The sequence below is a fragment of the Vanellus vanellus genome, assembly GCF_965231255.1.
Source record: "Vanellus vanellus genome assembly, chromosome: 2".
In the NCBI taxonomy this organism is placed as follows: domain Eukaryota; kingdom Metazoa; phylum Chordata; class Aves; order Charadriiformes; family Charadriidae; genus Vanellus; species Vanellus vanellus.
The window spans coordinates 113,847,872-113,860,430 of NC_138906.1; the positions used below are offsets into that span (position 1 = coordinate 113,847,872).

Below are 12,559 nucleotides of genomic sequence, written 5' to 3' on the forward strand. Positions count from 1 at the left end.
AGCAGAACAATTATGCTGAGAGTTGCATACAGGTTTGGTGTGGAGGGTTTACTATTTTTAAGGTAAAGAAAAATGAAAGCCAAATAGTACAATAAATACACACTATTCTGAGATACATTAATATTTTTAGCTTTTATGGAAATTGTATAAAAGTGACATTCTATATAAGTGCTAATTCAGACTGTTGGAGTGTTTTTTCTCTGATAAACAAATCTGCTTAGGTATTTTTTTTTGTCTTGTTGCCATAGTGCCTGAACAGTTCCCAAATATTTGAATGGAAGAGAGACCACCTTTTCCTTCCTCTCTAGCCTGCAAGAGGAATAGCTTGATTAGTCTGTAGGGACACTTGCTTGTGCAGTTTTGCTTGTATGTATGTTTTATTAGAGGAAACTATTTTAAATAACATTGAAATTAACACCCATGGCTGTTCTTACTTTTTTCTAAGAGTGAATATCCACTGTATTCTGTACTGCTTAGTCTTCTCCCATAGACCAGTTTTATACTTCATACTGAGCATAGACAGGAAAAGTGTGGAGGGTTGCAGAAAGAATTTCCACCTCTGAAAGCTCAGGAAACACTAAGGCTTATACCACCCAAGAGTTTTGAATGCTATCAAAGTCTCAAGAGCGTTGTCTGGGGTTTAAGTGGAGAGAGGAGAATTACAGTTAGGAAATTCAAAGTGATTTATGTTGCAAAGCCATGTTTTATTGATTATGGATGTACGAGTCAGAACTTGCCTTCTCTGCATCGTTTAGCCCCAGTAAATGTGTTTCAGTTACTGTGACTGAACCAGTCTAAGTAACTGCACAGTGGAGCAACACTTGATTCAAATGGAGCAGTTGGTGTGTTAACTCCTGGTGTCACATCAGGATTGCAAAGTTAGCACAAGCCTTTGGAGCATTTTAGCTTTAACTGCTTGCTTCCTAATGCTTTCCCTTTCACTTAGTCCAAGGTTAAATCATATGTAGTTTGAACTTGATGTTTTTGTGTTTACCAGTTACCCATTTAGGGTCCCAAGAGCAGTGAATGGATTTGTCCTGTCATGGTAGGACCAGGGGGAACATCTTGGTTGAAGATGAAGTGGAATTCTTTTTGTAGTGCTACAAAATTATCAGTCAGTCACTGAGCCAATCAAAAACCCCACAAGCAGCAGTGCTCTGCAGAGAGGGGTGGATACTTTTCTTTGACTGTAAGGAGCTTGTAGAGGAGAAAAAAGTGCCTTAGAGGAACTTCCTGCTTGTACTAGCTGACTTTTGCTTCACTCCAGCCTCATTCCACAATTCTTAATTGCATGCAGTTGTTTGGAAAAGGTAAAAGATAGGGACTTAAGCAGCAGAAGATAGGGAATTAAACAGCAGAGGACTTGAGCACCATGGTGATGGGCGTGACATGGTCCCAACAGGAAATTGGTGGACAAAATATAAACTGTTGATTGTTTTAACTGGTAGCTTGGATGTCCTCCTCTTTGTTTCAGTTTCCTCTGGATCAGCTTTTGTTGCGGGTCAAACCATTAACTGGTAGAAGAAGCATTCCGCTGTTGTGCAAATAAATGACTAGTGAGCAATATGAGACAGAACTATTCCTTTGTTTCAGAGCAAATCAGGATTTTCAGTGCTGCTTGTGTATGCCTTGAAGACACACATTTGTCTGTAGCTGCACCTGTCCTTGTTGCTTAAAGAATTTTTTTATCACTCTTTATTTCCTCCGATGTTTGAGAAATGCAACTCCTTTGGCATGCTTGATAACTATATCTTTTTTTGAAGGCCTTTGCTAAATGAAAATATTCTTTTAGTCTGTTATGTTTAGTCTAGTGGGTCTTTTAAATTTGCTGTACCATACTTGCATAAGTTCTCTATGTAAATAGCTGCTGATTTTGATTCCTGCATTTTTCTTTCATCTGCTAAATGATCGCCCCCAAGCCTGTACCATAGCATTATTTTAAAGGGTTTGCTCTGTCTGTGCTTCAAGCTCTTGGCAAGCTCTGCTATCAAAGTGGTATGTAGGGGCTCATGCAGTAAGCCTTTCTGTTAGCACAGCAGCTTTGCATCATAGCTGCTTTGCATTTCCCCCTTCTTATCTTCTTCCTTGCTTCTACCTCTCTCCTCCCTCTCCCCTACCCCCAAACCCAGTCCCACCAAACTTGGAGCACAGACAACAAAGTCTATGTATTCAGATGTGATGACCTCGCTGCATTCGTAAGAGGCTTAAGATGGACAGTGCTCCATGTTTGAATGGGAAATTTTGGAGAGAGGCAGAGAAAGGGATGTGTGATTCATATATTTGCTAATATGGTCGACAGACTGGAATCTAAGATTATCACTTGCAGATCCCTTTTATAATTTTTTTTCACCTGTTTTTTAATTTTGCTGAGTAAAATAACACACTGGCTAAACTTGCATTTTTTCTCTGAAAACATTTGCAATATCAGAGTAAATGTGTGGCATCTCATTTGTATTTTCAGTCTCAGACTACAGCAGGAGAACAAAGTTGATATATTTTTAAGTGTCTTAGAAAGTGGGAACTGATTTTTCCAAGAGTGGGATATATAGTCACCAGTGAGTGATACATGGATCTGGCAGGCAAGATGATGGAACTCAGCATTGCAAATGGATTTTGTAATATTTGTGTAACTGTCATTGCAATAGCTGTTGGTTAATGTTACTGAGGCAGTGCAGTAAATTTGTGGTAGCAAATGATGCACAACTGAGGCTTTGGTCTGTGATGTCACTGCGGAACCAGACTGGAATATAATGCACTATGAAAGGGTAAGGGTAGTAAGTTCCTAGCTGTGGACAAATATAGATGTTTAGCTTCCATGCTCGTGCTGAGGTGGATTTCTCTTTGCAAAACATCAAGATGCAAAATGATACTTCTCTTGGAAAATGAGATGGAAAGGAATGTATTTACAATATTGAAGGGCTGAGAACACTACTTGTGTTCTGCAGAAATCTGAATGTAAGGTGAATTTATTCTTTCCTAGCATAGAGGATGGTGACTTAGAACAAAATTTGCTGCTGTTATTTTGTGATTATGATACCAAATGTTTGGGCTTGTAGGACTGCTATTTTTAATTTACAATTAAATAGAAAAATTGCTTGCTTGAATAGCAGAACAGAACGAAGTTCTTTGTGCACATAATAGCTGTATTAACCTGGACGTGCTTATGGTAGCAATTGATGTAGACTGCAGCAAATAGCCTGTACTACAGTTGAATAGAAATTAGTCCATTTTACTAGGTATATCTGTAACAACTGCCATAGAAACTTCTTGATAGATCTTGAGAATGCTTTGGATTCTCTGCATTCTGAGAATGCAGAAGATAAAATGAGGGAACTGTAATATTAGTTGAAAATCTTGGAATCTTCAAAATTATTTATGGCTCAGCTTTAAGAAATGAAAAGTGCTCATCTTTAGAGTACCTGTCATCTTGTTATGGAGTTTCCATGTCAAAATAAGGGAAAATATGTTTCTGCCATCAACCATGTAGCAGATACAGAAGAACAAAAAGAATACATGTAGACCTTGCTACTGAACAGTCTATGGCAAAGAGTTCATGCATTACGAAAGAAAAGAAAAATAGTAATTATTTTTTTCAAATATGTTCTTGTGCACTTGTCTGTAAAAGACACAATGTGATCACGATCTTTGTGAAAGATACTATGAAGATAAGTAGTAGAAAAATCAGCTTACTTGAAAATTGGCCTATAGACTAGTTTTATAGGGGTTTAAGTTTTAAATGGACTTCTGTTTTGTTGTTGTGTGGTCAACCAAGCTTGTCAATGGTTGACTAAGCATCTTTAAACATAGTCTGTCTCAGCAAGATTGCTATATGGTCCATGTTAGTTAATAATTGTGGCAAGTAATTGTTGCATCCTTGCCATAAAACAGAGGAGAACTTAAGGGAAACAGGAGAACTTAATGCAGGTAGTGTTAATATACTCTTGGTACAGTATGGACCAGATGCAAGATAGATAGACAAGCCTGAACAACTTCTACAAAAAACAGTCAAACAAATGATTGGACAGGAAAATGAAGGTACAGTAAGAGGAGTTGCTTGGCATGTGTCTTACAACAGGTCAGCGATAGTCAAATATGGAAACAAAATCCAGTGCTTATTTTGCTATGTGATGCTGCCTTGTGTTTGGTGGTAGTGGTGTAGAGTTTTGAAGAAAAATTTGCAAACTACTTACTCTAGATAAATTAATGCATTTATTCATTTTGCTCTGCTTTGGTGCTTATGTGGACAGAAAATAGGTGCACTGTGGTTGCTTTTCACACTGTTGTCCAGTTATTGTTCCTCCTCTCATCACCACTAGTGACTTTAAACTGCTGGGATAGGGCATTTTAATAGAAACTTCTAGTTTCTTAGCTCTACTTCTTTTGCATGATGGTGTGAACATGTAAGACCAGATTAAAAGGTGCTTAGGCTCTGAACTTGCATTAGTTTTCAGTGATGTCTTGTGTCTTAGATGCCTTCTGAGCATTTGGTTCCAATTTATTTGTACTGGTTTGAAAAAGTGAAGAATTTTAATTCTATCCCAGCCAAAACCAGTATACTTGTGTTCAAGGGTGTTTTTTGCATTTGTAAAATTTACAAAAGGTCCTGTGCTACTTGGGCAAGTGCTCAAAGTTGGATGGAAAGCAGAGGGCTGAAGAGGAAATATTTAGCTAACAGCCTTTTGGATAGCTCTTTTGGAATAACCTTCTAAGTGTAGGTAATATCAAAGTGACTTGGTTTATTGAATAATAAAGTATGGGTTTTATACATTTTTAGATGAGGAGTAGTTAGATTGTTGGTGAATCATATTTGGGGCAAGTTAAAGATGAATATCCACGTGAGGGGCTTTGTTAGAATGGGAATTCTACTGGGCTGATGCCGCTTTTCACTTGGATTGGTGTCTTGGTGTTGAAAGTGAAAAAGAATGTGTAAGATACCTGTGATACCTGTAATACTTTAAAGGAACTATATACTGTTCATGTACCGATTGATTTATTTTTATCACCTCTCTCTTCCCTGTTGCTATTAGTGTTGTGTTTATCAGGTTGCTGCCATTTTAATGAACTCTTGTGACGATGAGCTGAGATGCACTTCAGGCCCAATGTAGTGCAAAACTTAATTTCACAGTGCACAAATACAACAGGGTCGAATCCACACACCTCACTTCCTGTTCAAATTAGTAGGAGACATCAAACAGATAGAAATATGAACAGCTGCTTACAATTTATCATTGACATTTACATCTGATATAGAATAGATTGAGGAGTTTGTTTGACTTAACTAATTTCACGAGGCAAAATTATCAGAACATTCAGTTTACTAAATCAAAGGCATTAGTCATCTAGTCAACTTTGCATGTTTACGTGTTAAGACATATAGAGTGAGCAGTTCCCATGTTCTGCGCTGTCTAAGATGAATCTATGTTGGACTGCTCACTGTAGGAGTATTGGGGGAGAATAGAGGGGAAACTGAGGAGCATAGAACATAAGGTTCAGGTTGAGAGCAGAGAAATGGAGGAAGTAAAACTAGTGGTGGTTGATATAATGGTCAGCAGTTATTTTTTTTATTTGTGCACTTGATGGCTAAGTAAAAATAACTAGTGACAATAATTATGTTGATATTTTGACATAGTTCCATCAATTTATGCTTTTAGATTTATAGTATGATCAACAAATTTGAAAATAGGACCCTGTCATAGAATTAATTTCACTGAATATTAGTGATGTTCTTTTTTCTCCCCAGTTGGTTATGTCACAACTTAATTAATTTAAGTTCTGTAGTTTAGAAATTGATCTGATAGTAGTTTAGCTCCCTAGTGAAGGGTGCAATTATAATTATACAAACCCCCCTATAATTATTGCAATTAATTTCCTGTAATAAGGAGTATCTGTGTAACTTATTTCATGTGTGGATGCTGCAGAACATGTTTGTTGCTTCATAGTATGTCTTGAGTTGGACCTCTGACAGTAGGAGCTCACATACAATTAAATGTTCTATGAGGAGCAGCTAAGGACTTTGGGTTTGTCCAGTTTGGAGAAAAGGAGGCTGAGGGGTGACCTCATTGCTCTCTACAGCTTCCTGAGGAGGGCATGTGGAGAGGGAGGTGTTAATCTCTTCTCCCAGGGATCCAGTGATAGCACATGTGGTAATGGTTCAAAGCTGTGCCAGGGGAGGTTTAGAGTGGACATTAGGAAGCATTTCTTTGCCGAGAGGGTGTTCAAACACTGGAACAGGCTTCCTAGAGAGGTGGTCGATGCCCCAAGCCTGTCAATGTTTAAAAGACATTTAGACAATGCCCTTAATAACATGCTTTAGCTTCTGGTCAGCCCTGAATTGCTCAGACAGTTGGACTAGGTGATCATTCTAGGTCCCTTCAACTGAAATAGTCTATTCTAAAAAGACTAGTCTGTGTGAGAAAGGTGCATGGCATAACTATAAACGCAGGAAAACCTCTGCTTTTAGTTGAATCAATGGGTTTGATTAAAGGCCTATGAGTCTGTCAAAGGATGTAGCTTGTTCCTTATTAACTTAACCTGGCATAAAATCTTAACTTGCATCATGTGTGCTTTTTTACCTTCCCCCACCTTTCCTGTGAAAATAAAACATTCTTGCAAAAAAACAATGAACCAACCAAAAAAACCCAACAACCAAACCCACAAATTCAAACCAAACACAGGTTCAAACAGTTGTGTAAACCTGGGGTTACTAAGTGCTTTCCCTTTGTGCTGCAATAGCTTTCTGCAGATGACCTTTTTTGAGCCTTCCCTTCCTCCCCCTGCAGTTTGTTATCCTCTGTCTTAGACATATCCAAGAGCACTAGTGCCTCTCCCCAAATTGCTCTTCTATCTGCTTTGTCTCCCAGTTCCTAGCACGCTTTCTTCCTTGCCCCTGTCTTCCAGATTCTTCTTACGCCCTTGCTCTTTTCCCATCACTTCTTCATTTGATCTCTGGCAAGGATTTTGTGTCCTGTCGGCAACTGCAGAATTTGGACCCTCCTCCAGGGATGGGATTTATTTATGACCAATTGTCCATTGATTCTCTACCTAGAAAATGGGGGAATTAGTTTGTTGGTAAAGGGATGCTATTAACTCAGCTTAGATCTAAAAATATTACTCTTGTGGAGAATTTGGTGTTAAATCTTTTGACATTTGAAATATATTTAGGAAGACAGTCAGAAAATTGTAGTTGCTTGTGTATTCTGAATGTTGAAGATAATGATACAATGTTTGATAACCAATTTATGTAACATTATAATTGTATGGAAGGTAAGAGGACAATAATCTTATTTTCTTTCCTCTATAGAGTTTGCTTCTTAAGAAATCATTGTTGGAGTTCTAGATCTGTCTGTCTTTTATCCATCCCTATTACTTAGTTTTGAAAAGGCTTTTGGAGAAACTTGTCTAGGCTGATGAATAGTTGTAGTCTGCTGTAGTGTTGTATTTTCAGGAGTAAAGCAGATGACCTGGGATAGTTCTTGCAAATAAGTGAATGCATTTGTAATACTAGTAAATAAGCGATTGCACTTGCGGGCTAAGGTGTTTGTTATGGGACTGAGTTTTCAAGCGGTTTAGAGGGCATATTGAAGACAGAAAAGGTGGTAGTTCAAATCCTAATTCTTTAAGCAGCTCTGCTGAGCAGGGATGGCCCCCTTTTCCATTTCATTCTGGTTTCATGTTGATAAAGGTATCTGTTTATATGAAGTTCCCTATTGACCTGCTGGTTAATAGTTATGCAGTAGGAGAATTGTGCCTCTTTTAATTGGTAGTCAGATATAGCAGCACACATCTGAACTTTTTAACATGCTTAATTTAGATTTTCCTTTTTTAAAAAAAAACTTCTTTTTTGTTCTGTTAGATGATGATGTATTAACTCTTTACCTCTGGGTAATTGCCCCTATGACTTTAGTCTATGCATCTTCAAAAAGCTGACTTCAGAATTAGCTAAAAGTCATTTGCTTAATAAAAATATAAGGTATAGAAATAGTGTTTGTCAGCTAAAAGTATCATAAACCTTGCATGTTTAGTGAAACATCATATTTGGGAATTTAAAGAAAACTACTCAAAATCCATTTAGTCCAATCTATATGTAATCAATCATTCTTGCATAAAAAGGCTTTCTGGGGGTTGGGGAAAGCTAGGGGTAAACGATGTAGTGCAGTTAGTAAACATATTGTCAATGGGACCTTGCCTAGACTTCTGTATTTCAGACCAACAACAGACATCATTTTAGTGTTAAACTACTTTGATTATAAGGAATATTTCTGATGTCTCTGATAGTTGGTGTGGATGACTACAGCTCAGAGTCTGATGTGATTATTATACCTTCAGCCCTGGACTTTGTCTCACAAGATGAAATGTTGACGCCTTTGGGAAGACTGGACAAGTACGCTGCAAGTGAGAACATATTTAACAGGTATGCTTTTTAAATGTCCTGTCTGGCTAACGGTATGCAAACTATTCACCTGTTTCAAATCTGACTGCAGTTAATTTGCATGAAATACAAATAATTTAAAAAAACCCAATAACTTTACAAAATTCTTCAGTTTCCATTCCTCCTTCTGTTTGCTCATACTCTTACTTACAGAGAGCAATATATTAATGATAACAGAAGAACATTCGCTTACCTTTTAAGCAACTGTAGTTAAGGACTTCTTGAACTTTTTCATTAATTGGGTCACATTCTTCTAGGTTTTTTGTGGATGCTAACATTCCTGTTGACACAGGACTAGAAGATAATAGTAAACTGTATCCATAACTCTGTGTGGAAAGTGACTTTAATAAAATATTTCATGAAGGGTCAGGAGAGGATAATGAACAGCACTGTAGATTGCCAGAGGAACCCAAGAAATGTTCTGCAGGATCACCCTCATCCATAGTTTACAGTCTGAGTATTGCTGCTTCTGGTTATTGAAAATGAAAAACTGATGAAAAGAAAGTCATATCTTATCCAGTTAATATTGTGGTCTTTATTTTCCCCTTTTTATTTCTGTAATGCCACTAAGCTAGTTTTTTCATTTAAAAGCACAGTTATTGTAGCATACTTCAAACGGACACGCCCCACACCCCATACCCTGTACAGACGCACTCTGCAATGGAATGGAGAAATTCAAAACCAACACTTATTTTAACTGTAACTGCAAACAGTTACAAGATCACAGAAATGTATAAAATATGTTAAGGTTGAGTTTTTCTGGTGTTTTAACATAGTTTTGTTTGGGCTCCAAGTAAATATTTAATAAAACGTGTTTGCTTTTACGTTGAATTCTTAATTCAGTAGTATGCAGAAGATAAGTCTATGATCAACCACCCTGTAGGTTAGCCTCTATTTTGTTGTTGATGGCCTGAGCTCTGTAATGATTTAGCTTTAGTCATGTGATATATACTTTAAATTCTATACTACATGTATGAGCATCCCTCATTTGGCAGGTTTTCATTCTAATTGAACAGAAGTTAACAGTTACGGGATGTTTTCTCTTATAAGCTGCATAAATCTGTATGCATAAATTAGTTCTGAAATACCTGATTTTAAAAATTTTTGTTTTCCTGAAATCAAAAGATTATAGTATTTTATGATTTGAGATGAAATCAGCAATTTGCCAACCAGGAGAAAGTTTTTGTGTGTTTGTTCATAGGGAGGAAGGGAAGAGGAGCCTTTAGGGCTATAAGTGACAATTATGTAATAAAAGCCAGTAGGGTGTAAAACAAACTCAGAAACTCGAGTTGTGTGACTTGAATTTTAAAAAATAATAGTGGTCCTAATATTTTACTTGCCTGTTCAAGAAAACAATGTCTGAGTCTCTCAGTATGGATTGCATGGGGTGTGGGGCATGCATAAGCTTGAAAACTTTTTGATGATGCTGTACAGCTTTATACGTCCTCTGATTGCCTGTGCTTTTCTGCAGGGGAATATGGGTGGAGTAGCTATAGTTTTTCCTGGGTTTTTTTGTGTTCGCTTGTTTGTGTGGTTTGGTTTTTTTTCCTTTCCTGGTATAAACATGTTGTTTAATCCTACCTCTCTTTGTAGGCCTACTGTGTTATGTAGCGTAAGAAAACATAGGAAATAGAATATGATAACCATTATTGGTATAACTGTGAGTAGCGGTTGTATCACTATAAGTGATAGTGAGTAACTATTGCAGGTTTATGATGATTCAGCATTAGTCAGTGTCCGGAATAATTGGAGAGATTTTTGCTGGACAGATGAACTGGAGCATTTAATAGGGTAAAGATAAGAATAGACAACTTAAATGTAATTTAATTTATATCTCTTCGTATAGTATAATCACATCCAATTACTTATATGTAGTTTAACATTATTTTGTATTATGATTGAGTTAATAATGTTTCGGTTGTTTCGGTGACCTTGAGCCTGCATTTTTTTTCTTTAAATGGATAAATTTGCTTTTAGTGTGGGGTAGTTTTTTTTAAAAAATCTTCAAATTTCATTTTAAGTATTATTTCTCTTTGCATATGTTTTTATTATCATTTTCTATCTGCTTAGTAATCTACATATGTATCATAGGTAATCACACATTTGCACTGTGTGATTATATTGAATGATTAAAGCAAAGTGATTTTTTTAACAATTGTTACAAAAGCCTACTCTCCTTTGAGTGGATTCCTTGAGCAGTCATGATTTCTCAGCTGGTGTATGAAGGCCAGAGCCAGTTGCTCTGAGATAGAAATGGATCTATGTCTGCATCCTAAGAAATTTTAGCAGATTAGACTTGAATTTGCAAGTAGGAATTGGCTTCTTCATTTAAATATGTATGATTTTTGACAGGATGAGCTGAAAAAAAGAGTGCAGTAGGGAGTCCTTTAACAGCTTTTGAAATTGTGGAAGGAGTTGCTGTGTGACAATTTTTGGCATGTTATGGTCTACATCCTCACTGTTTTAAGTGTTGCTGATCAGCACCACAGATGTTGTCTCAGTCTATGAGAATGGAAGGGAACCTAACAAATATTACAATAAATGACCTCTCTTGTATCTGAAAACCAAGGCAAGTGGGACTCTGGTTATGGTTTTATTAATGAAGAGGCAGCCTCCAGACTGGATTTGAGAAGCATCTCTAGCATATGCCTTAATAATCCAGTATCATATTTCAGCAAGAGTAGATGCCGAGCAGAAAGCCAAGACCATCACCCTGAAATGCAAGGTCTTCTTGTGTCTGGTAGCACTAATGTGTGTGCATGTGTGCATAGATGAGGATTCCCTTTTGCTATTTGCTTTAAAAAACAATTGCTGATGTAGATTGGAGCAGAGCTTTAGTCTCTTCTCCTTTTAAGAATCCCTTGTGGGTTTTCCTAACCTTATTGCTGTTAACTTTCTTCAATTCCTCGTTAAGAAGGCTCAGAAGTATACAACACTTGCCAATAGATCTGTTTGAATAGTGAGGCAGTTCCTGAACAACAGACCCTTCCTTCTGATCAACCTACTTTTTGAGGAATTGTTATTGCCCTTTCTCTTCAAACCAAAGCAGATCTTGGCAGCAGACTCTCATTCATCAGTATGATCAGTCTTGGCTATCAATGTAGATATTTTTAAGCTATCCTCTTGCCATGCTGCTTTGTGTTCTGAAGTACTTCTTTGCTTTTCCCTTGGGAGAATACCTGATGTCTTTTGAATTATTTTCTTTTTAAGTAGCTTAACTTCAAAATATGCATAGAGCAGCACTCAGCAGTAACTGAGGATATATTGGATCTCAAAGAGGGATTAAGCTTAGGTGTGTGTGCTCACGTACAAGCTTATCGGTAGCACTTTTGCTCTCTACAGTGTAGGTGAGAATTTGGCCTAAAGCATTCTGGGTAACTTGTCTTTTTTGACTAGAAGATATGCTCTTCTGACTTCACAGCACAGACGTGGTTTCTGATATGGTCAGCAAAAGGTAGTCTTCTTGACTACCTTGAGTCCAGATGGAAGAGAGATTAGCATCAGAAAAGAGGCTGTACCACCTGTTGCAATGAATTGTCTTAATGTGGTTATCTGATTCCTGACTCCAACAGTCACAATATAAACCTTGAGTTTACATGTCTGTGACTATAGAAAATAGTCTAGAAGCTTTTAGAACGTATGCTCTGTTGCAGAAACTGAGAAATCAATTTCTTTCCAAGGAATTAAGGGTAATGATAATTTTTTAGATGTATCGGGGCTATATCATAAGCCTTCCCAGTTCTCCACTCCCTTTTGTGGGGTCAAGAATGTTATTTTACTGTATATTTAAAAAATAGGACTTGCATGCAGAAAATATCTCCAGTAAAACAGAAGAATGCTGTTTTCATCCCTCTGTGCTGTAATGCATTATCAAAAACCTCTGTAAGACAGTATGTTTAGTGGGATGTTGAGAACCTTATCAAGACCTTTCTTAAATGTAAGAAATTAACTTGCCTTATTTTCATTTAGGTATGATCAGGTTATAACCAACAAGCTAATTGAGAATTTGGTTATCCACAGCTGCAGGGTTTTTTCTCCCCACTCACTTTCCTTCTGCCTATGCAGCATAGCCCAGTGTAAACTTTCTCTTTTTGAGAGTTGGCAGTTGAGTATTGACAATAAGGAAATGCC

The 12,559-nt window shown here is 37.2% G+C and overlaps 1 protein-coding gene across 1 annotated transcript in view; it reads left to right on the top strand.

Moving 5' to 3' along the window:
* Positions 1–7,638: 7,638 nt before the first annotated feature.
* PPP4R1 (protein phosphatase 4 regulatory subunit 1) overlaps positions 7,639–12,559 on the top strand; it is a gene marked incomplete at its 5' end in the record, with an annotated part of 56,184 nt that continues 51,263 nt past the window's right edge. Inside the window, 2 exons of the mRNA XM_082499216.1 lie at positions 7,639–7,681; positions 8,275–8,410. Of these exons, the coding sequence (XP_082355342.1) occupies positions 7,639–7,681; positions 8,275–8,410 (179 nt within the window). The remainder of the gene's footprint in view (positions 7,682–8,274; positions 8,411–12,559) is intronic.